Source organism: Dipodomys merriami, unplaced genomic scaffold, assembly GCF_024711535.1.
Source record: "Dipodomys merriami isolate MVZ:Mamm:240054 unplaced genomic scaffold, mDipMer1.0.p SCAF_5, whole genome shotgun sequence".
NCBI classification, from domain to species: domain Eukaryota; kingdom Metazoa; phylum Chordata; class Mammalia; order Rodentia; family Heteromyidae; genus Dipodomys; species Dipodomys merriami.
The window spans coordinates 38,210,280-38,234,228 of NW_027206068.1; the positions used below are offsets into that span (position 1 = coordinate 38,210,280).

Genomic DNA, 23,949 nt, shown 5'->3' on the forward strand with positions numbered 1-23,949 from the left:
GCAACAAAGCCTACAATTTCACCACAAGTGGAATAGATGATATACCAATGAATTTGGGAGTACCATCTGGAACCTTGAATTAGTTAATTCCACAGTTCTTCATTTATGGTTGTAACTATATACTAGGTTGGTAATATGCAGTATTTAACTAATGTTTTGAATGACTTCATTTAACTAAGGGAAAAATTTGGGCTCAAAAAGTACTATGTATTTCACTTGTGACCATTGAATGTAGATACAAGACTATGGAGAGTTGTGGTAGTAAATACGTTGCACACTGGATAGTCCTTGAGACAACTTTTCCTTATTTTAATTTATTTGAAACTAACAAACTGCTTTAATTCATTTGTTTTCCTTAGAAGTTATTTTCTTATGTCCAAAAATATTTATTTACACATAGCCAACATGTAATCTATATTTAATGTAAAAGAATAAATATTTCATCCAAAGCTATTAATAATGAAAATATTATGCTTTCAATTAATGTCATATTGCACACATCATTGCACATTATAGAGGCAATAATGATAGAAATATCAAACAAAATTGTGCTTATAAATATGTTTCCTGCCTTAAGAATGGTTCCATTTTGTATAACTTCAAAAATTAATTTACTGAACATATAATAGTACTAGTTATGTTATATATATCATAATATGTAAATATATGACATTAAAGTTTCCTATCCATTTTTGCACTGAACTGGAGACAGTCCATTTTATTGTGATTAATGTTTTCTTGTGAAAACATTGGTACTACCAGTAGGGGGGATCAGTTATTATTTTAGACATTTAACTTGCAAATTTGAATGCAACCAGCTTTGTCTCCAATTTATAGATACTTTACATATACTTATAAAAGGTATGTAAGAATATATATAATTTATTCTATTTTAAATAAACACACATATACACATGCACACACACACACTATACACACACATGGTAACTGCTTACAGATGGTGGTGAGGGAGATAAAAGTGTAAGTAAACAGCAGCAGTATGACAACAGAACTGCTAAATGTTATTGGGAACTACATATAATGAGCACAGAAAAGTTTTTCTTGAGTTTGCTGGTCTTTAGAAAGAAAATTGAACTTTCAATTGATTGTAAATTTTAGTAATGGAGGAAGGCTTGTTAAAGGCAGAGATGAGAAACATTACGGAACAAAGAGTGAGAAAGGAGAAAGAAAACCACAGATTAGGCTGAGTAATGGGGAAAACAGGATCACAGATTCCAAGTTTTGCATATTTTAATCAAATTTTGCTGTTATTCTTGAGTGAAATGGAACCCATTGAAAAATTTGATTAGAATGAAAATGTGTTTGCAGACTTTCTATATGGCAGAATCTTTGTACCATTATTTCATTTAACTGCAATAAACACTCTTAAAACACACAGTTATCACACTCATTTTGTAGATAAGAAACAGGTGCAGAAGGGTAAAGAAAAAAATTAGAATTCTACAATGAACCAACTTTATCTTTCAACAGCTTGAGAGTAGAGGTTGCCTTCTTAGCCTGTCTGTATAATGTCTTCATATTTTGGTTTTTCTGGTAGTTAATAGGAGATAAAGTCTCACAGACATTCCTGCCAGGGCTGACTTTGAACCAAGAGCCTCAGATCTCAATCTCCTGAATAGTTAGGATTGGAGGCATGAGCCAACAGCTGTCTTATATTTTGATAGCTTAAGAAATAGAAGAGTAAAAAAGAGAAGGAGGAGGATGGAGTGAGTGAGAGCCCTAAAAGTAGCTTGAGACAGAAGTATGGGATGGATTGTCAGTGACAATAAGAAAGGCAGGAAGCTCTGATTTTCAGATTTTGGATTTGCAATTGTTTGAAGAGTGTCTATTTTACATCAGCTATTCTGCAAATGGTGGACAGAGATAGAGCAGAAAGTAACAGGTAAGGAAAGATTCATTCTATTTCTACCATGTGAAGATGGAGCTGACTCTGAGCTTCCAGTGGAAGTAATGAGGTTTTACATAAAGACTTAAGAACAAGAGGACTCTAGTCCAGTACTGAGAAACAATTAAATCCAAACTTCCTAACCATAATCATAATGTCCTACATCTTATATCCTTGGCTTCCTTTCACAACCATATTTTTCTCCTAATTTTATTGCTTCAGCTACTCTTCTTTCTGTCCTTCAAGCAGAATAAAGTTGCTACTACTCTTGTAGCATTGCATTTGCTATTCTTCCTTCTAGAATATTCTGACTTTATATCTCATTTTGGCATAAATATTGCCAAATAATAATACTCCTTGAAAAAATCCAATGTTTCTACTATTAGAACTAAGAATTTTAGAGGTCACCTTGGAAATTTTCCTCTCAAATACTAGTTAAGTTATTCTTTATAAAATCTATTACCTTCCTAAAATATGTCAATCAATTATGAAATAACCATAGATAATCAACAGGGAAGTCTACTGTCAAGTAGTCAAATAAAACCAAAAATGACTATAATAGTAAAAAACAAATTGTATGTTGTGTTCATGATTATTTATGAATATCTGTCCATTATAATGTAAAAATTGAAGAATGCAGGTTCACAATGTTAAATATTGTTTTCGTTTTGGGATAAGTTGTGAACTATTTTTTAAGGAAATTATATCTTTCATTGAGTTGAAAGTTACCGTATGAGTTCTAAGGTTTAATGATATGCTTGGACTTCATCAACTTGTATTATATTTGTGATTCTGCATTTTATTGAATGTACTGTGTATCAAGCACACACAGCTGAACAAATCTTCATTAAAGGTTATTAAAAGTAAGCTGAGGAAACATCTAAATAATGCATTTGACCCTGAATGCAATTTGTGCTTCTCCATAGAGACAGTCATATATATATATATATATATATATATATATATATATATATATATATATATATATATATATATTTGAGGGGGGGAGTCTGGTCGTGGGGCCTGAACTCTGGGCCTGGGCGCTGTCCCTCAGCTCTTCAGCTCAAGGCTAGCGCTCTACCACTTGAGCCACAGCACTGCTTCCGGCCTTTTTTTCCCCTGCTTATGTGGTGCTGAGGAATTGAACCCAGGGCCTCATGTATGCAAGGCAAGCGCTCTACCACTGAGCCACCTTCCCAGCCCCAGAGTCATATTTTTTAAAATATGTTCAGTGACAATAAATCTTACTTTCAGGGTGAATGTGGTATTTAAAAACAAATATTGCTACAAGTGAATATGAAATGGAAAAGTAACTAGTTTAGAGTATGTTTTATGTTGTCTTATGATAAAAACTTAGATGAAAGTCAAGCTAGGAATAGAGGCATTGGCCTGTAATCCCAGCTATGAAGAAGCAGGGTGAGGAGCATCCGAGTCCTTTGTGGGTAAGAAAAAAAAGCATAAGGATCTATATGTAAAACAAAAGAAAAGCAAAAGGTCTGGGTCACTTGCCACATAGTAGAATGTTTGCCTATTAAACATGAGGAGCTGAGTTCAATTCCCCACTACCAAGTATATAAAAATGTTCATATTATAAATTTAGCTGCCATAAGAGTCACCAAATATTGTTTCAATGGTATTATCATTAGAATAAGTATAAATCTCCATAAAGTGATTACTGCAAAAAATTGGTTTTGTTTGAATATTGTACACACTGGAATGAACAAATAAATACATTTATAGTTTTAAAAGATATTCATTTTGAATTTATTTTCATAGTAGATACTTAAAGAGTTGTTTAGACCCAAATGATAGTATGCTAGTTAAGTTGATAAGGTTATCATTTAGATATGTTAAGTATCTTTCTCCAAAAAGGATTGATTGCTAATGATTTTTTTCTCAATGAATGTTTTCTGCCAGTATCCTCATCAAGAAAGCTAATGGACTAATTAAAAGCTCTATGTTAGATACATTCACAATGTTGGGTTAAATGTTGGATAGATTCACACCTTATGATTGCTTGTGTATCTAGTGATAAGTACAGTGATTGTCCCATTAGTAAATTCTTATAGATGTGCAATAAACACTTGTACCTAATGAACATTTGGTACATATGACTGGATAAGCAATGATGAAAGTAGTTTGTGTACATGTTGTTCCAGACAACTGCATAATCATCTACCCCAAAGAGTGGCACTTATGTTAATAATAACTTAGGTTAATAATAGGCACTTAGGTTGTCCACAAACCCATCATGAAAACAGGAATCAGGAGGAAGAGCTCATCTTTATTCAAGACAATGTTAATTGGGGTGGCTTGAAATCTCAGACTGACTGGAAGGCCAACGTCTAAATTCACCTAAAATGATACGTGTTTAGTGGATGACTTTGGTTGTTGCCTGGTATATTGCTGCTCAGAGTGTTGTCTAGAAACTGTGTAGACTGCCTGGTATTTGGGTTTCGAGAGCTATTATTCATGTGGACTCAACCTCAGAGGTCATACACCATTACTCCTATGGAATTTGATTGGTTAAGGCAGTCACTGAATTCTGCATGATTTTAAGAGGGGAATTTAAGAAGCATACAGGACTTAAGAGGAATGTGAAAGTTGTATTGCAAGAATTGCATGTAGGATTAGGTATCTTTGGCGTGACTAGTTTTGGAAAATATGCGATAATTTTGTAAATAGTAATTTAAATTTTATCCATAAACCACTCCTTCAATAGGTGATCTTGAAAAGACTATTTCCAAACAAAAATCACCCTGTTATAAAGTGATTCTGTCTGATCCAAATGAACATTTTTCATTTCCTATAAAATCTCTTTGTAAGATGCAGAAATAACCTAGTTTATCTTACATAGAATCATTAGACATGAGATTTTAATGTGGCCAGCAGTAGTGTCTTCTGTGTATCCTGTCATACGCTAGAGCCTGGCAAATGTTCATCCATAGAAGTGATCAGTAACTAATTGTTACATAAAGGAATACAATGACCATCTGATTATGGATCTTCTAGCTGTTTCAAAAAGCTATTATCTTATTTTGCTTTGCAATTATTCAATATTATTGGTTATATAGGCTATAATATGTAATCGCTGGAGCCATTTTTGTTTTCTGACTGCAAGAATTATAGACTAATTACTTCCTCAAGTATGTTCTCGAAGCTCCCTACTCCTATTGTAGCAATCATATGACATTACATCATGCCATTATTGCTTTGACATATGCTCACATCTAACTTTAGGTTGCAAGCAACACAAGGATTGGAACATTCTCTTAAAAGTTGTACCCCACAACACTGTATTTCGGCTGTGTGATATGATATGCTCATCAAATGATAAGAAAATGGTTGAGAATTTTAATTGTGTTGGTCTCTTTTCTTTAAAATTTAAGTTATTCCATTAAAAATGATGGAAGTTACTGGGAATTTATTAAACCCATCCATCTTAACATAACATGTTGAAATGAAAATCAGAAAAAAAAAACATTTTAACTCTAAAGATTGATATACTACCTGTGTGTATATTGTAATGTTCTTCTACAAAAAAATAGAAAAGAGTAACTTTTTCCTTTCATTTAAGTATCACACATTTTTGCAAGAGATATAAAGCCATCCTCTCTGTCAGTCTTAGAAATGGGAAGGAGCTGGCCATACCACCTCAGAATCGAATGTGACATGGATGGGTTTACTGTACATGTTCAGGAATGTTTCTGGATCCACTAGTTCTTCTGCTCGGCATAGGTACTTTATGATTTGTTCTGGGAGAAGTAGGTCAGGGGCAACGAGGTGTAAGTTATCACCTGGTCCTTTGGCACCCACTTTAACCGTCTTGAAGAGGTAGATCCCCAGTTTATGAGTCAGGGTGAGGAAGTCAGTGAGGACCTCATTTAGGGAGAGCGACTGAGTCACGTCATCAAGATAGATAACCGGCACTTTTACGATGGAAATATGCCAGTGCTGGAAAATCCTTGTTGGGATATCATGAGACACCGTTACAATTTTCACATTTTGAATCAAGAACTCTTCATCATTTTTCACATGGTTCACATAATCTAAGAGAATTCGAAGAAGTGTACCATTAGAGCTCTCAAGGATATGCAGAAGGGAAGTTGGGTAAATGAGCAACAATCCAGTTACTCCTTCTCCTACGTGATATTTTAAAATGGTCTGGAATGCTTGCTCATAATAGTCCGATATTGCTTCTTTGTCCACGTTTTCTTGTATGCTGGCGACTAGAAATATCCTATCAAGGAGGAATTTCTTCATCTGTAGTCTTTGTTTCTCTTCCTGAAGGTGCAAATAATTGCTTCGGGGAACTTGTGGTGCTAGAGAGTCCAGGGGGTGACCCTTTTTACTGCCCTTCCGCGTGTGGGCCATGGAAGATGTGATGAGTCCTATTTATTCTCCTAGATGACTCCAATTACTAGGTCATCGCCATAGTTACATTATCAGGACATCTCTTCTCAAATGATTTCTTCTGACCTCCCCCAAAAGAAAGCAAGTGTCAGTTTATCAAGTGTTACTGAATAAAAAAAATTCCTTCCCAGTGTTTGTCCATAAACTATGTCTTTGAAATGAATGTTAAAAAGGAAACTCAAGTTACATCATTTTTCTATTTACAATTGGCTATCATATGCTAGCAAAAGAGAATAAACTTCCCAACCTAATATAATGCTAATTGAATACTGTTTGGTCCAGTACTGTCTCTTTTTGAAAAATGGGATTTTTATGGTAATTCTTTCAAATTAAAAAATAGATTTAACTGGATTTTAAAATTAAAAAATAAATTGGAGGTTTCCTTGGTTTTAATTAGCTGATTCAACTTGTACTTGGGACACAAGAAGTAAATAGTGTTGCTTGAATAACATCAGTGTACTGCAAGGTTTAGACAGAATACATGTTTTTTCCCCCTATAAATGAGTCACCTCTTTTTAAATTTTGATTAAGGTTTAAGTAAAAACATTATTATTCTAATTTGAGTTGACCCTTTTAAATTTTGATTAAGGTTTAAGTAAAAACATTATTATTCTAATTTGAGTTGACCCTCTGAGAAATGTCACTCCAACTCCCCATCCCCCACCGCCACTGCCCCAGGTAATCTAACTATTTGTCCTTTCTTTCTTCAAGGGCACTATGGTTTACCTGTCCTTAAAGTCCATCATGCTTCCAACTGCCATCTCTTAGTCACCCTGTAGTTCTCAACTCCAAAGGTAGTTAAAGGGCCAGAATGTCAATAGCATAAAAGGGCCAGAGTATAGTAGCAACTCACATTTCTTAACTTAAAGGAAGTAGCCAACAAACACCTCAACACCACTGTGAAGGGAGTGACCTTGTCTTTTCTTAGATGGCATTTTGTTAACTCAGTACACATATTCATCAGCCAAGTGGTAGAACTGAGCATGTTCATCTCCTTTTACACTTAGGAAAGAAACACCTTCTTAGCTATACTAATGCACTAATTAAAGACTATTAGAACACACTTAAATTTGTTTAATGGTGAGCAGTTACAAGAAACTTCTACAATAGTGTTTGGATTGATTTAGTGTATTATAGGCATAATGGTTTTTATAAGTATAATCCTATTTACTTTGGAGGCATATGCATGTTGGAGGACTGTTGTGTGAGGCTAGACTTAGACAAAAGATGGAGGCATGGCTCATGGGATAGAGTGCCAACAAATACAGGGATCAGAGTTTAAACCCCTGGACTGTGGGGGAAAAAAGAAGAAAGAAAAAAAGAAAAGTCAATAACAATGTTATTAGATGTGGGAAAGTAACCTGACTATACTGTTAGTGGGAATGTAAATTAGTACAATAATTCATACAAAAGTTTACTTAAAAACGCAAAACTTGAGCTAACATAGGACCCCTGATATATTGTTCCTGGGAATATCCCAAAGAATATAAGTCAGAATGCAACAGAGATAACCGCATTACTAAGTTCATCATGGTATAAAGGCCCCATAATGGAAGCAGCCCAGTGCCTGTCAGGTGATGAATGGATTAAGAACATGTGTTGTTGGCCTTTTCTGCTTGTCCCAGACATATATTAGTTATTGCAAATAAAGGAAACCATGGGACCTATGTTTCTTTGGGCCTGGCTTAAAGATGATGTTAAGTGAAATGAACCCCAAGATAGGGACACAAGTGGTTTTTTTTCTTTCTTGCTATTGTTTTTAACATACCATGTGAATTTTTTATTTCTTTGTATGTTCCTCTCCCACGGCATAACCCCTGTTTTCACTGTATTTGATGTCGGTGCCCTGCATCTTGTATATACACTTCACTAATTTGGTTAGAGGAAAGGAAAAACAAAATGCTTAAATAAGGATACAGGCTGACCCATTGTAACAATGAGATGTACAAGACACTATGTTGGAAAATGAACTTTACAATTCAGGTGGGAGGGAGGGGGGGAGTGTAGTCATGGAGGTGGGAGGGAAGGGAGGGATGGTAGGGGAAAAACAAAGGAGGAGGTAACAATGCTTGATAAGAAATGTAATCATGACCTTGTTCATGTAACTGTAACCCCTCTGTACAGTATTTTCACAATAAAAAACGTATTAAAAAAAGAACATGTGCCGTGTGAATGCAATGTGATATTGTTCAGCTAGAAAGAATGAAATTATGTCATTTACAGGAAATGGATGGACCTGGAGATGCTCGTCTTAAGTGAAACAAGCCAGATTGGAAAAGACAAATGCTGCATGCTTCCTCTCATATATTGATTCATAAACACAAACAAAACATAGACTAACTGGTAGATAAAGGTTAACTCAAACAGAGGACTAAACAGGGAGGCAGAGTTGAAGAAATGGGGACAAAAGATGGTGTGATGAATATCAAACTACATTATAAGGATATGTAAAAATATAATAACATCTAATTACACATTTTTTTTAAATTTGAGCATTTGCACAATGGACCACAGAGTTTAAAATCTGATTGTATCCATGTAGGATTGGGTTGAGTATATATGTTATGGGGCATAGTGACATCTGTTTGTGTTTGTGGGTATAATGTCTGCAATATCAAATTATTACCTGGGCACTAGTGGGTCATGCCTCTGTAATCCTAGCTATTTAGGAGGATGAGTTCTGAGGCTCACAGTTCAAAGGCAACCCATGCAGGAAAGTCTGTGAGACCTTTTTGTCCAATAAATCACTCAGAAAAAGCCGAAAAAAGCTCAGAGACATGCCCAGGCTCTGAGTTCAAACATCAGGATAGGAAAAAAAAGAGGTTATTTAAATTCAATTTATGTGTATTTAAATACATATATGTGTATATAAATGTATTTGAATGTGACTTTTATATAATCCAGATATAAATCTATCATATTTAAGAAATACCTGAAAGTGACAGTTTTTTGGTTTGACTTAATATATTCAGAAAACATAGTTTTTACTACCATAAAAATGTGCCATACATGCCACAAAATATTTTCCCATTTCTTTCTTTTTTTTTTTTTTTTTTTTTGGTCGGTCATGGGGCTTGAACTCTGGGCCTGGGTGCTGTCCCTCAGCTCTTCAGCTCAAGGCGAGCACTCTACCACTTGAGCTACAGCGCCACTTCCGGTTTCCTGGTGGTTTATTGGAGATAGGAGTCTCATGGTCTCTCCTGCCCAGGCTGGCTTTGAACCGAGATCCTCAGATCTCAGCCTCCTGAGTAGCTAGGATTACAGGCGTGAGCCACCAGCGCCTGGCTATTTTCCCATTTCTTAAACACATGTTTAATTGGGTTGCTTCCTTAAATTGTTTTGTGGTGTGTGTGTGTGTGTGTGTGTGTGTGTGTGTGTGTGTGTGTGTGTGTGTGTGTGTGTGTGTGTGTGTGTGTGTGTGTTTCCTAGTCATTGGTCTTGAACTTTGGGCCTGGACATTGTCCCTGAGCTCTTTAGCTGAAAGCAAGTGCTCTGCTACTTGAGCCATGGGATCACTGTGGTTATCTGGTGGTTTTTAGGAGATGAGAGTGTCACAAACTTTCCTGCCTGGGCTGGCTTTGAACCTTGATCCTCAGATCTCAGCCTCTGGAGCAGCTAGGATTTCAGGTGTGAGCCACTGGTGCCTGGCTTTAACTTGTGGTTTTATACCTATATGAAAGGTTTAAGGGGTACTTATCTGGCTTTCTCACCTAACATCATTCATACTATGAAGTGTCACAGGTAATACTCTGACAAGGTAGGAATAGAGACAGCATTCAATTTTGGACAGTTTCTGATTGATTGACAGATCTAATTACAATCACCCACTTTTTCTGTGAAAGAGACATTTTTGCTGTAATAGACACTCAGCATTTGAGTGTCACAATCATGTGTTTCATATGAGGCCATTTTCTTGCCTGTATATCATGGCTCAAACAGACCTCTTCTTATCTATTGATCTGGATAAAGAGGTGCTCATATTGTTCTACACAGAGTGATTTTATCAGAGTAGATATTCAAGTTCAAGTTCAAACTACTTATTAGTGAATAGGAACTTAATGATCCTAATACTTTTCAATCATCCTGCTTTTGCACCCTATTATTTCATATCAACTTATTTTATTTTACTCCACAGCATGTACCAATAACCCGTGTCACCCAGGGCACAGAACTCTTGCCTACAGAGTTTATACAGTGGCTTTGTTCTCCAGAACTGAATGTCTCTGAATAAGATTTCAATGTTCTTTTGTCTTTTTAAGATAGGACAGATAAAGAGGATTAAAATGATAAACACTAATAGTGCACACTGGATACTTCTATAGGCATTAAGCCTTTATATCAGTTCTTTATTTTCCACAGATATTTTATCATAATTTATAAAGAAAGATGCTAACTTATGAGGTAGTCAAGTCATTTACACACAGTTTTAATCTACTAGCATTATTTTCACTCTGAGTAAAAGGGAGGTAAATGATTCCTTCTCTTTATCCATTACTATTCATCTCTCACCTGTGGCATGATCATGTTTCAGGAAAGTGGGATTTTGTATGGCTTGGATATAGAAAATTTAAAAAACAACACACATCATACTTACAATCCAACAAAATCCATCTACTGTTATAGACCACACTTTTGTCTCAGATTAATTGACTTTATTGTTGTGTCAGGTAACATACTAGGCACTACACCAGTATATGTGGAACATGTACTGGAACACTAGTCCCTAATTTCAGGAGTTTAGAATACAGCAGGGGGTGATACAATGGACATAAGCCTAAGACATTTTGGGAATGAGGTAGAGAAAAGCAACAAACACTAGGAAAATGGTGATTAATATTTCAGGAATATTAGGTAGAAAAGTCAACTGGGTTTTCCTGGTAATCCTTGGGCAAAACTTCTCATTTGAGAATGGACTTCAGAGAAACATGGCTGGGGGGTGGCTTTGAGAATACACCATGAATTTTTCTGGAATGTGAGCTTTTATATTGCTGAAGTCAAATCTACCTGGAATACCATATTTATGTTAGCATTTCGGTACAAATTATTGAGTGAGTTTGAGTTAATTAATGGGTCCTTAGAGAAAGAGCATATATAACAGCTCATTTTAACAGGAAAGGTAATATTAATTTTCACTGCTTATTCACAACTCTGTTATATTTTAAAACAATTTTATTTTTGCTAATAAATTTCTTGCTAATATATGCCATATGCCCAAGCACAATTCTTGGTATGAACAATACATGTTTCATTTTCTATTGGAAAGCAGTATCAGGAAAAGGCCTTTAAATTTTACATAACTGATAGTACACAAAGTACTTTCATAAGCATCTCATCTGAAATAACTCAAGATTTTATGGATTTAGGAGCAAAGATACACTATTCAAGCATGCATGAAAAAGATATTGATTCTATTACCTAAGAAACCTTTTGGATTCCACAAAATATTTTTCCATTTCTTACATCCAGTTTTCAGTTGGATTGCTTCCCTGAATTTTAGTTTTAATGCCATATACCTAAGTAAAAGATTTAAGGAATACCTCTCTTGTTTTCTCCCCTTTTAGCAATCATATTATAAACTATCAAGGGTAATGCTCTGGAAGACAGAGATGGAAGATATATACACAACCCAGGAATATCAGTCCATGAAATTGTACATACTACAGAGAGCAATGAATGTCTGTAGAGGATTTAGCCCAGCATTACTAGGAACTAAGGTAATAGTGAAGGTTGAAGAAGGTAGACAAATTTGATCAACCAGGTGTGTGTGTGAGAAGGTATGCCAGGGTTTAGAGATGGGTCCATGGATTTTCATGTCCATCACTAGAAGAACTAAAATTTTCTTTTAAAATGCAGATTGGGAATACAGGCAAATGACCTGATTTAGGGGAAAATCATATTTTTAAAATAAATTATGTTGGAATTACTATAGAAATATCCAAATAATAATTGAAAACTGAGAGTTCAGTGACCTAGAAAATTCTGAACCTGGGAATCAAATTTGATAATCATATACACTGATGGAAGGACTGAGAACATAGGAATCGGTGTGGTCATCAGATCAGTGAAGGGAAGAAGGCCAGGAAGGGCAGCAAGCTGGTATACATACTTTTAGAAACAGGGTAAATAAGAGGCTGGAAAAGATACCAAAGCTCATGAGGAAATTTTTAAAATGCAGGATCATGAAGTTCAATGTGGAAGAAAGATTTCAAAATGGGTAGTTGTGGTAAAATTCTACAGAAAGAGGTCAGAAAGCTAAGGAGTGAAGTGGTCTTTTTATATTGGTAATTTCAAGTTTCCTGAACTACTTTAAAAATGGATTCTATAAAATGATTGAAGGATGCTTTATTACAATAGTTAAATAAATCAATAAGGAGTAAGCGCTTGAGGAGCCAATCACTTCTCTACAACATTGGGCAATAAGGATGAAAGCATTCTGGCAATAAATTGTAGAGAAAAAAGACTACAGGGGTCATGTGCTGTATGATCCTACGTTTTCCTCCATTAAAAGCTAACATGCTGTTTTTTCCTAAATTGCTTTTATGTCTAGCTTTAGAAGAAAAAATCTGAAAATGAAATAATGTACTAAGTGCTTGAAAATGAATTTAATATTATACTTTCTTTTCAGAGATTTCAGAGACTGCAAATAACATTAAAGTCTGAATTATGTCAATTTTTCCTTCTTCACTGGTTTGTTTTCTTTCTCCATGACAGATGGAAGAACCCAAAAGACATGACTAACTAACACTTTCATGAATGCTGATTCAGGTGATATAAGCACAAGAAATCTGAATTTATAAAATTCAATGCACATTCTAAAAAATTAAGAAAATTGAGGGAAGAGATAGGGATAGGAGGATGATGAAAGGGGTGAAATTGATCAAGATGCAGTGTATTTGGGTACTACCTTGTTGAGTGAACCGTTTGTATAACTTCTTAAAGATAAAAATGAAGTAAAAATATTTGAGTGATATGAAAGTTGTTAGAAATTTCTAAAGATGACTATACAGGAGTAATACATTCATAATTTTAATGCAGTATCTAATCTGGGCATGGCATTAGGCTTAAAAGTTCAAGCTTTGAGACTGGCAAAAAATTTTAAAAAATGATAAAATAATATAAAATGAAGAACACTGAACTAATCTGCTTTTTGATTTGGAAGATAATTTAACATCTTTTCAGCTAATTGAAAGATGGCACAAAGAGGCTCCTTAGTGTCCCTGCCCTCAAGTTACTAACCTTATTACAAAGTTGACATAAAACAACCTATGTGAAATATTGAAACAGAGAAATTATTTCTCTTACTACCTGACTTTTCAGGATATATGACAGATGCTTGAGTGACAAGCAAGATGCCAGATCTATTCAAAATTCAGGTACAAGAACCTGAATATGGGCTGGGAAGGTGGCTCAGTGGTAGAGCACTTGCCTTGCATGCCTGAGGCCCTGGGTTCGATTCCTCAGCACCACATAAGCAAAAAGAAAAAAGCCAGAAGTGGTGCTGTGACTCAAGTGGTAGAGCGCTAGCCTTGAGCTGAAGAGCTGAGGGACAGTGCCCAGGCCCAGAGTTAGGGCCCCACGACTGGACCACTCCCTCAAAAAAATAAAAATAAAAAGAACCTGAATATGATAGTGCCCATTGGCGATCCATTCTAAAAACAATAAATGTTCTTAGGGAGAACAGCAATATGTGCAGGTTTTGTGTTAAATTACAATTAGTTTAAAAACTATATTCTGGATTGTTGGCAAAGAAGGTAGCTTGTATTCTAGAATGCATACCAAATATCACGTCCCTAATAACAATGGGAATTTTAGTTAGAATTTAGAATGTTAAAAGTATGCCTTTTAAAAGTACAACAAATTTTGAACAATCGTATCATTTGTATTTTATGTGACTAGGGCAATATTGGTCAAAAAAACAATGAACTATTTATAAATAGTTCTATGATTTTATCCTAGGAACTTAACTAGTTTTTCTTTGATTTATTCAGCAAACACATATAAGCCTACAACTATTCTAGAAGACACTGAATTCAGATCTGTTTTCAATTCTAATTCAAGGTAGTTTCACAATGCTTCCAAAACAATCTCTACAAGTATCAGCAGTTAGTAGATAAATAAGCATTACATAGGCTATTAAAACATACCATATATACATACATACTTGCACGGTTCAATCAATTTTGTGTTGTGTGTTTTGTGAAAATATGATAGAGATGGACTAGAGTAAGCTTAGCTAACTGGGGTCAACAGCACTACCTCAGCAGTGAGGGAAACGTCTGTCCTTCATTGTCTTTCAGTAGAGACATATGCTAGGGACCCGTGGATGTCTATTTGGCCATTGCCTTACTTTCACTCTAGATCTTTGCATTGATAATGGTCTCCTTTTAGCCACACACACACACACACACACACACACACACACACATTAGAGATGGTCTAATGGAGAGCATTTCAATATGGACTGTCCTTGGAGTGTAACTATACAAACATTTCTTGGGTTCTCTGTGCCCTTTATGTTGAAATATGGAGAAATAAACACTCTACGCTTCTTTATAAAATGTTTTGCCAGGACTGAGGCTTGAAATAAGGACCTTACATTTTCTAGGCAATTGTTCTAACACTTGAGTTTTATTGCTTTGTTTATTTTTAAATAGGGTGACCTAGCCAATTTTCCTGGGATAACAGGTGAATGACTATGATTGAGATGAGGGATCTTGTGAACTTTTACCTAGAATTACAATCCTCCCTTTCTACACCTGCCAAGTAACTAGGATTGGTACTATGCGCCACAGATAGTACTTCTTCAAACCTTAGATGATTTTAAGTAGCATATTTTATAAAATAGTGCCTGAAGTAACTATATAGTCTTAAGTCCTATGCTATTGATCTACCATAATAGAAATAATTATGGCTTATATGTGACTATGTTTTTATTTTTATTACTTTTCTCTTTTGTCAACAGAATATCACTTTTACTATTCAGGTCTGGGTAAATAAGAGAAATTTATCTATTGATTGTACAAAATGACAAAAGACGTAACTATAAAAGCAAAATTATCAAAATTATATAATAAATCTCAAAAAGGTTTGAATGTTAAAATTACTTAGATCACTTCTAGATTGATATAGCTTTTCAATTGAACAAGTTAGCTATGGATTGTAGTTTATGTGATTTTAGTTATGATTACATTTTATATTTATCATTGACACTCTTAGTAATGGTAGTGAGTAATATTTTTGTTGTCTTTTGATGAAATAGTGAACTAGAATTACAGCATATATTTCATATATTGGTCTTATCATTGCTTCATGGAGTAAACCATCTACTTCTTAAAATATTGCTCCTAGCTTTTTTTTTTTTTTTGGTCCGTTGTGGGGCCTGAACTCTGAGCCTGGGCACTGTCCCTCAGATTTTCAGCTCAAAGCTAGCGCTCTACCACTTGGGCCACAGCACCACTTCCAGCTTTTTTCTTTTTGCTTATGTGATGCTGAGGAATCGAACCCAGGGCCTCATGCATGCAAGGCAAGTGCTCTACCACTGAGCCATCTTCCCAGCCCCTGTTCCTAGCTTTTATGGATTTATAACTAATAGCATTCCCTTTGATTGATTATGGGTGTGAAAGAGAGATAAAGAGAAAAAGAAAGAGAGAAATTATTATATATGGAATTTTCCAACAGTAAGACAACACTACAGTCAAAGAAAACATCATTTTAAGCTATGACTTTTGACCAAATTGAAAATCTATTTTGGCTCCCTGGTTCAAAGGGTTATAGAAGGTGATATTTAATGAGTTTGCGGAGGTTGGGACCACTGGTGTGATTTGTGCTCAATGAATCATCCCTTGAGCTTACAAATTTCTCTCTAGTGATTTATTTGAAAACCAGGCTAGTTTTACATTATTTTATAAGGCCATTTTCTAAGACCTATGCCTCATAACAAAAATGAGTGTAGGAAGATTCTTCCTGGTCATATTTTTGTTATATTGGAATCCAAGTGCTGGCCTTTGACTTTGTGCATAGCTATTTTATTTGTCATTTTAAAATGAAGAGTATCTTTTTTAACTGAAAACAACCTTATACTTTAAGAAAACTAATCTTTAAGAAAAATAACATTTTAGTGCAGTTTGGTTAAAAAAATCTGGCTATGATTTCTATTCTCTGTTAGGTACTAATTTGTTTTAAGACACATAGTTTTGTTATCATCTTTTGTTGTTTAGTAATGTTTCTCTCATGCTATATAAATAACTCTGAGGGGTGAGATATACACAGAGAGAAACAGAGAGTTGCTACAACCTGTCTGAAGAAAGCATTTATTTATTAATCTTAAATTAATCATTTTTTTCTGAGTAAGCAGATGATAATCCTGGTGCTAGATGCCAATATCTTTATTCATGGCACATGCAACTCTGCTATAGTGGATGAGAGCTATACCACATGAAAGATCTCAAGGTGTAACTTTATTGTAAGATACAGACTAGGTTTTAGATATTTCAGTATTGTTTTGGTATTGGATATCAGTAAACAATTATTCCTCACATAAACCTCTTGCATTCTTCCTAGTTCTTTCATTATAAAATTTCTAGTTAATGGGTTCCCAAAGTATAGTAGAAAAGATTCCAATAAACTTTATTCTCTAGGTTTCAGGCCCATGCTGTGAATGCAGCTAGAGGGTGAAGGGCAGCATGATGATACCGTCTGTACCCATGGAACACCACAAAGAAGGTTGAGAAGCTGAGCTTAGGCACAGAAACATATTCTCTGTCCTTTTTTATGTCAGGGGAACCCAGATGAGAGAGAGAGGAGAGAGAGAATGAAGGGAGGGAAAGAGGGAGGGAAGGAAGATAGAGCTTCTCTCTTTGTTTCCTAGATGTTATTAGTACATGTTCTTGCCTGTAGAAAGTAGGGTAGCGAGAAGGCAGTTCATGTCTCTCTTTTAAAAAATGTTATTGTAAAGATGATGTGCAGAGGGGTTACAGTTACATAGGTCAGGTAAGGAGTACATTTCTTCATGAACAGTGTCATCTCTTCCCTCATTTTCTCCCAGTTTTTCCCTCCAGAAGCCCCTTTCTCATTCATTTTCAACTTAGTGTCTAGTGAGTATAACTGCTGCATTTCTTCACCCATTGTCCCACCATTTCTGTGCTCCCTCTTACCCTCCCCAAAATGGATAAACTCACATGACGAAGAATACAGAAATGAAAATAGCAACAAGGAGGGGAAAAAGCAGCAAAATAACAGACCACAAATAAGGTCATACTAAAGCTACCAACACAATCATGTTCATTGCAGCTTTGTTTACTATAGCCAAGTTAGAGAATCAATCCAGATGCCCCTCCGCAGAAGAATGGATCAAGAAAATGTATGTATGTATTTTTTAAACATAATAGACAGGAAAAAAATCTAAAAATAATCTCAAGTTAAATGGAATAGTGACTCAACGTGTTGAGTTTAATTGTTAGAGTTAAAGTTAGCAAGACGAAGGTAAACTAGGAATAAATTTGGAATTCATGCTATGGGCTTATAACAGTTGTAGACCCAACCCTTTGTAAGTTCTGAGGTCTGTTCTACAGACTCATGGTTAGGACTTGAGTTGACCTTCAGTGTCAATAGGAATCTAGTCACCAATTTGGTTGAAATCCTGTATGACAACAACTTAGTTCATCATGCAGGTAAGTTAAAAACTGTAACAGTATTAGTATTTGCTTGTTGGATCCATTAACTTTGAAAGATTTATACTTTATTGGAGAAGTATTGGAAAGAACAAAATTTAGCAACAGTATTTTTGTATTTAGAAGAGATTTGTTCATCACTGGTAATTTTATTTTTAATTTTGGAAGTATTAGAGTTTGAACTCAGTATCTCCTTTGTACTAATCAAGACTACCACTTACACTCCCCAGTCTATTCTCCCTACCCCTTTTCTTTTTCAGATAGGGTTATTCTTTTCTTTTTCCTCCTCCTCCTCCTCCTCCTCCTCTTCTTCTCTTCTTTTCTTTTGTTCCTTTTTCTTTTTTGCAAAAGACTGCTTGGACCATAATCCTACAACTCTCTGTAGCTGGACTGATAGGATTATACCACCAAACTCAGCATTTTTGTAGAAATGAGTTGCTGCTAAGTTTATGTCTAGAATGCCTTTAGGCATGATCTTCTCAGTCCTCACCTCCTAGGAAGCTCAGATTAAAATGTGTACTACTGAACTAGGCACTTCCTTGGTTTTCTATTATATAAGGAGATATATTTTACTATATAGCAAATAAATTTAATTCCATCTTAAAATCTGTAACATTATTGGTTTAGATCTTTTATTTTAAATTGAAATCTTTTTCACAGTATCAGATCACATTATTATTATTATTTTTTTGTCCATTGTGGGGCTTGAACTCTGGGCTTGGGTGCTGTCCTTGTGCTCTTCAGCTCAAGGCAAGCACTCTACGGCTTGAGCCACAGCACCACTTCAGTTTTCTAGTGGTTTACTGGAGATAAGAGTTTCACAGACTTTCCTGCCTGGGCTGGCTTTGAACCATGATTCCCAGATCTCAGCCTCCTGAGTAGGTAGGATTACAGGTGTGAGCCACCAGTGCCCGGCTAGATCACATATTTTTATACGTGTGTAAATGATATAAGGTAATTTCTTTGTAACTATGTAATTTTTTTAGTCATGCATGTTGTTAAAATTTATTTTTACCTTGAAAAAACAGTTAAAATTTTGACCAATGATAAATTTAGATTTTCCTGTTAAAGTATATTAAACTTTGTTTATGTTAATCATTTGTGAAATGGTGATAAAACTTGACAGTTATGTTCAAATTGTGAACTCACAAGGTTAAAAATTTAATATTAAACCTTATTATCAAAATAAACATATGAGTGTTTTTTTCTCCTAATCTTAAAAAGTCTCAAGGACATGGAAATATTTCTTATTGACAGTATAGATTTGTCTTCCCCTTATCACTATATGATAAGATAGCAGTCAGCAAAGAGTTAGAGTGAATGCCTCTGGTACTGTGTCCTCAGGCTGTCAGTGCTGTTTCTTACTCTATACAGGCAAGGTGATTATTTTCAAATATAATAACCAATTCCAACTCTCAGATTAGGCTAAGAAGTTATAGACTAACATAAAAAAAGAATTCCTTGAATATTTTATTATTTGATTATTTATATTTAACCCAGGCTATGCACAGGTCTTTCAGGAAAACAAAAGTAATCAAGAAGATGATATTCACTTCACTCTCTTAATCCAGAGATATTATCCATTATCCATATTATGCGATTCTCTCTAGTAATTACATTTGTGTGTAGATACATTTTATTTTTTATATGGGAGTTTTAATTAACATATGTTACTGTTATTACATATCAGTTACTGTTTTATTTGTTGTTTTTCACACTGAACTAAAATTATAGGTTCTACATTGCTTTGGCTTCATAGTAACATGAATTATTTTCAATATTAACTAGAAACATGTATTAATAGTACATTAACATGGTTGGGTATTGTGGTTCATGCATGTGACCCCAGCTATTCAGAGGGCCACAAGTAGGAGGATTGTGTTGTAAAGCTGGCCTCAGGTAAAATCATGAGACCTACCTAAAAAGAGAACTAAAGCAACAAAAAGAGGGAGGTTCAAATTATATTACCAGTTTAGCAAATGTGAGGGTCTGAGTTCAACTTTAGTACTACCAAAAAAGAGTGCATAGAAGTATACTTAATATTGCAAAAGCATATAAAACCATAAGAAGTATTAATAAAGCATGCACTGAGAAAAAATATTATTTTTAATGGCTGGAAAACTTGAAAGTTCAAATAAACCTTAGTTTATCAATCGATTCTAAAAGTTTTAAAAACATGCACACACAGGGCTGGGAAGGTGGCTCAGTGGTAGAGTGCTTGCCTTGCATGCATGAGGCTCTGGGTTCGATTCCTCAGCACCACATCAGCAGAAAAAGCCAGAAGTGGTGCTGTGGCTCAAGTGGTAGAGCACTATCCTTGAGCTGAATTGCTGAGGGACAGTGCCCAGGCCCAGAGTTCAGGCCCCATGGGACTGACAAAAAAAAAAAAAACTAACAAAACAACAACAGTACAAAACCTAAACAAACAAACATTCACACACACCAAACAAACAAACAAGCAAACAAAAAAGCCAAAACATCAATTCGGTTATCAGCATCACTTGAATTTAAGGTAAAAAATGCTCTAAAATTAATTGTGACCAGGTCCAACAAGATACTTCCATAGGTGAGAACTTTGCTTTTGGGTTGCCAGAAATATCAATCTGAGAACTTTTTGATGGTCAAATATCATGTAATGATAACTTTCTTGACACATGCTTTGGTACACTGAGAAGTTCTCCCTCTAGCATCCTTATAGGTGTAAAAGTGGCCTTTAATATCATATTGATAATTGCATCTATAGCCTTTCTTCACCCAAGAAATTAGCAGACTTCCAAGTATCCAGCAGAGTAATAGCTGGGTACTTGGGAAACAGTCAGTGGTTATGAATCTAAGGAAGATCGACCTTCCTCCACTCCTTCATCTAGTCCAAAAGGTATTTAATATTTCTTTAAAGGTGCTGACAATATGTTTATGTACATTATGTTCACTAGGAGAGCAAGTATGGAAAAGCCCAAAGAATTCACAAGTCAAACTCTGAAACACTAAGTACTGATTATCAGAGGCTCTGACAAAAAAAGGAGGATTTTTCATATAATAAGTATAGAGTTTCAATTTTGCAAGATCAATAAGACCTTGGCAATGTATTTCACAGTCACATGAGCATCCTAACATTGCTGGGCTGTACAGTTTAAATGGTTAAAATGGTTATGCTAGGTGTTTCCTGCCATAGTAAAAAAAAAAAAAACAGCACTGAATTGTATGTGATGTAAATTAGATCTCAAAACATTTTAAAAATTACTTCCTTTAAGTTTTATCATGTGTCATTCTAAGGCTATTTCATTCCCCACATGAAGAGTTTTGTTAAATATTTTTAAATGTTTGAACACTATTTTATTTTACTCTATTTTTTTATCTAGACTAAAGAGTCCCTTCAGGCAGCTGTTTTGACATCTATCAATTTTTTTTTCTCTTTACTAATCTATGTTATTCATATTATTCAATAGAAGTTCATTGTAACTAAAGTTAGGCAAACATGAAAATAATAAAAAGCTTACTGTGATAACTGTTAAGAACCCAGTATAAAATTATATTCTTTTGTATTTAGATTTGAACCTGAATGTGTTCTCAAGTGTCTGGTGAATTGACTTATTGTCTCTAGTATTCCTTATCTATAAAAAAAATGGTAAATGGACTCTGTAGTTAATGCTACTCGTCTGTTCTAAGACTTAGTGCAAGTCCTCCATGTATAACTAATTAGACTTCTAAGTGCTAAAGAGAAATGGTGAATCTGCATTGTACCCAACTCCATATGTGTAGCTGAAGTGTCATCAATTAGTACTCGGGAAAAATACAAAAGGAAGGCATTTATAGAAGTGTGAGAGTTCTCAGTAGAAGAATGGATCAAAAAAATGTGGTATATATATACACAATGGAATTCTATGCCTCCATCAGAAAGAATGACATTGCCCCATTTGTTAGGAAATGGAAAGACTTAGAAAAAATTATATTAAGTGAAGTAAGCCAGACCCAAAGAAACATAGGTCCCATGCGTTCCCTTATTTGCAATAACTAGTATATGTCTGAGTCAAGCAGAAAAGGTCACATAAGTTGATGTTAGGGGAATGAACCCCAAGCTAAGTATTCAAATTTTTTTCTTTCATGCATTGTTTCTAACATATTTATAAGATTATTTCTTTGTTGCTTTTTATGTCCCTCCCCCACGGTATAACCCCTGCTTTCACTGTATTTGATGTTGGTATAATTTGTGAAGGGGAAGGGCAAAAACAAATCGTTTAACTAAGGATACAGGTGGACCCATTGCAACAATGAGATGTACAAGTTGTTATGTTGAAAAACGAACTTTACAACTTTGGTGGGGGGGAGGATCGGGTAGAGGGAGGTGGGGGGAGTATGGGAAGGGATGGGAAGGGAAAACAAAGAGGAGGCAACAATGCTTGATAAGAAATGTACTCGTTATCTTGCCCATATAATTGTAACCACTCACAATAATTAAAAAAAGAAGTGTGAAAGTTCTTATTTGAGAAGACAGTACAGAATTGATCCTCTGTAGTACACACTTCTTGGCTTTAGTATTTACATACCCAACTCCCTTATACTGGTGAATAACGGGTTACTAAATATAGCCGAGAGGACATTAGTTAAATTAGCTAGACTTCTCATATTTCTGATAGAAATTTAGGGTAACTATATTTGTATACTGCTGGCCAAAGCCCAATATTTTTATAGAACGTATATATCTGGCAATTGTTTGGCCAGACTGAATAATACATGAGAGAAGACAGAATCCTTGCAATAAAGTTCGTTTTTCGACATAATATCTTGTATATCTCATTGTCGCAAGGTGTCCACCTGTATCCCTAGTTAAATGATTTGTTTTTGCCCTTCCCCTCCACAATTTATATCAACATCAAATACAGTGCAAACAGGGGTTATACTGTGGGAGGGACATACAAAGCAACAAAGAAATCATCTTATAAATGTGCTAGAAACAATAGCAAGAAAGAGAAAAAACATTTGAGTCCTTATCTTGGGGTTCATTTGGCTTAACATCAACTTATCTGACCATTTCTGCTTGTCTGGGGAGGGGGAAGGAGGGGATCGGGCGGGGCCGGGGTGGGATGGGGGGGGGAGATGGGAAGGGATGGTAAGAGGAAACAGAGGAGGAGGCAACAATGCTTGATAAGAAATGTACTCATTACCTTGCCTATGTAATTGTAACCCCTCTGTAATGTATTTTCAAAATAAAAAAGAAAAAGAAAAAAGAATCCTTGCAATAATGCATTTCATTTCTTTTTTCTTTTTCTTTTTTTTCTTTTTGGTCTGTCGTGGGGCTTGAACTCTGGGCTTGGGCGCTGTCCCTCAGCTCTTCAGATCAAGCCTAGCGCTCTGCCACTTGAGCCACAATGCTACCTCCAGTTTTTCTAGTGGTTTATTGGAGATAAGAATCTTGGGGACTTTCCTGCCCGGGCTGGCTTTGAACTGCAATTCTCAGATCTCAGCCTCCTGAGTAGCTAGGATTACAGGCGTGAGCCACCAGCGCCCAGCACATTTCATTTCTTATATGGTTCTGTAACAAAGAATATCTGTCTGTCTGTCTGTCTGTCTGTCTGTCTTGTCTATATGTCTATATTATTTTGTGCTGATCCCGGGGCTTCAACTCAGGGATTGAGTGCTGTTCCTCAGCATTTTTTGCTCAAAGCTAGTGTTCTACCACATAAGCAACAGCTCCACTTCTGGTTTTTTGGTGGTTAATTGGAGATCAGAGTCTCAGAGACTTTCCTGTCCAGGCTGGCTTTGATGTGTGATACTCAGTTCTTAGTCTCCTGAGTAGCTAGGATTCAGGTAGAAGACACTAGCTCCCCACAGCAAATCTATTTTTATTCAGTGGTGTATGTGTTACCTTCTTGGTTTTACAAAAGCACCAATCAGTGCTTTTGCCTTTCTCACAGGCATCCAGTGAGGTTAATGGTGGTTTCTCTTGCGTTTTCACCCAATGAG

General features: G+C 35.4%; 2 protein-coding genes across 2 annotated transcripts in view; one reads left to right on the top strand and one right to left on the bottom strand.

The window, feature by feature from the left end:
- The window catches only part of Znf804b (zinc finger protein 804B), a 479,575-nt gene that overhangs the window by 19,181 nt on the left and 436,445 nt on the right, over positions 1-23,949 (top strand). The gene's annotated exons all lie outside the window — the stretch shown is intronic.
- On the bottom strand, positions 4,171-7,112 carry Tex47 (testis expressed 47). Its single transcript, XM_069997266.1, has 2 exons — positions 7,046-7,112; positions 4,171-6,380 (listed from the first exon to the last, which is right to left on the bottom strand). Exon 2 carries the CDS (start codon positions 6,278-6,280, stop codon positions 5,531-5,533), a length of 750 nt encoding a protein of 249 aa, XP_069853367.1. The 5' UTR covers positions 6,281-6,380; positions 7,046-7,112; the 3' UTR covers positions 4,171-5,530.

What these genes read in the sequence shown, in the direction of transcription:
- Tex47 (XM_069997266.1), bottom strand. Translation starts at nt 6,280, where the DNA reads ATGGCCCACACGCGGAAGGGCAGTAAAAAGGGTCACCCCCTGGACTCT.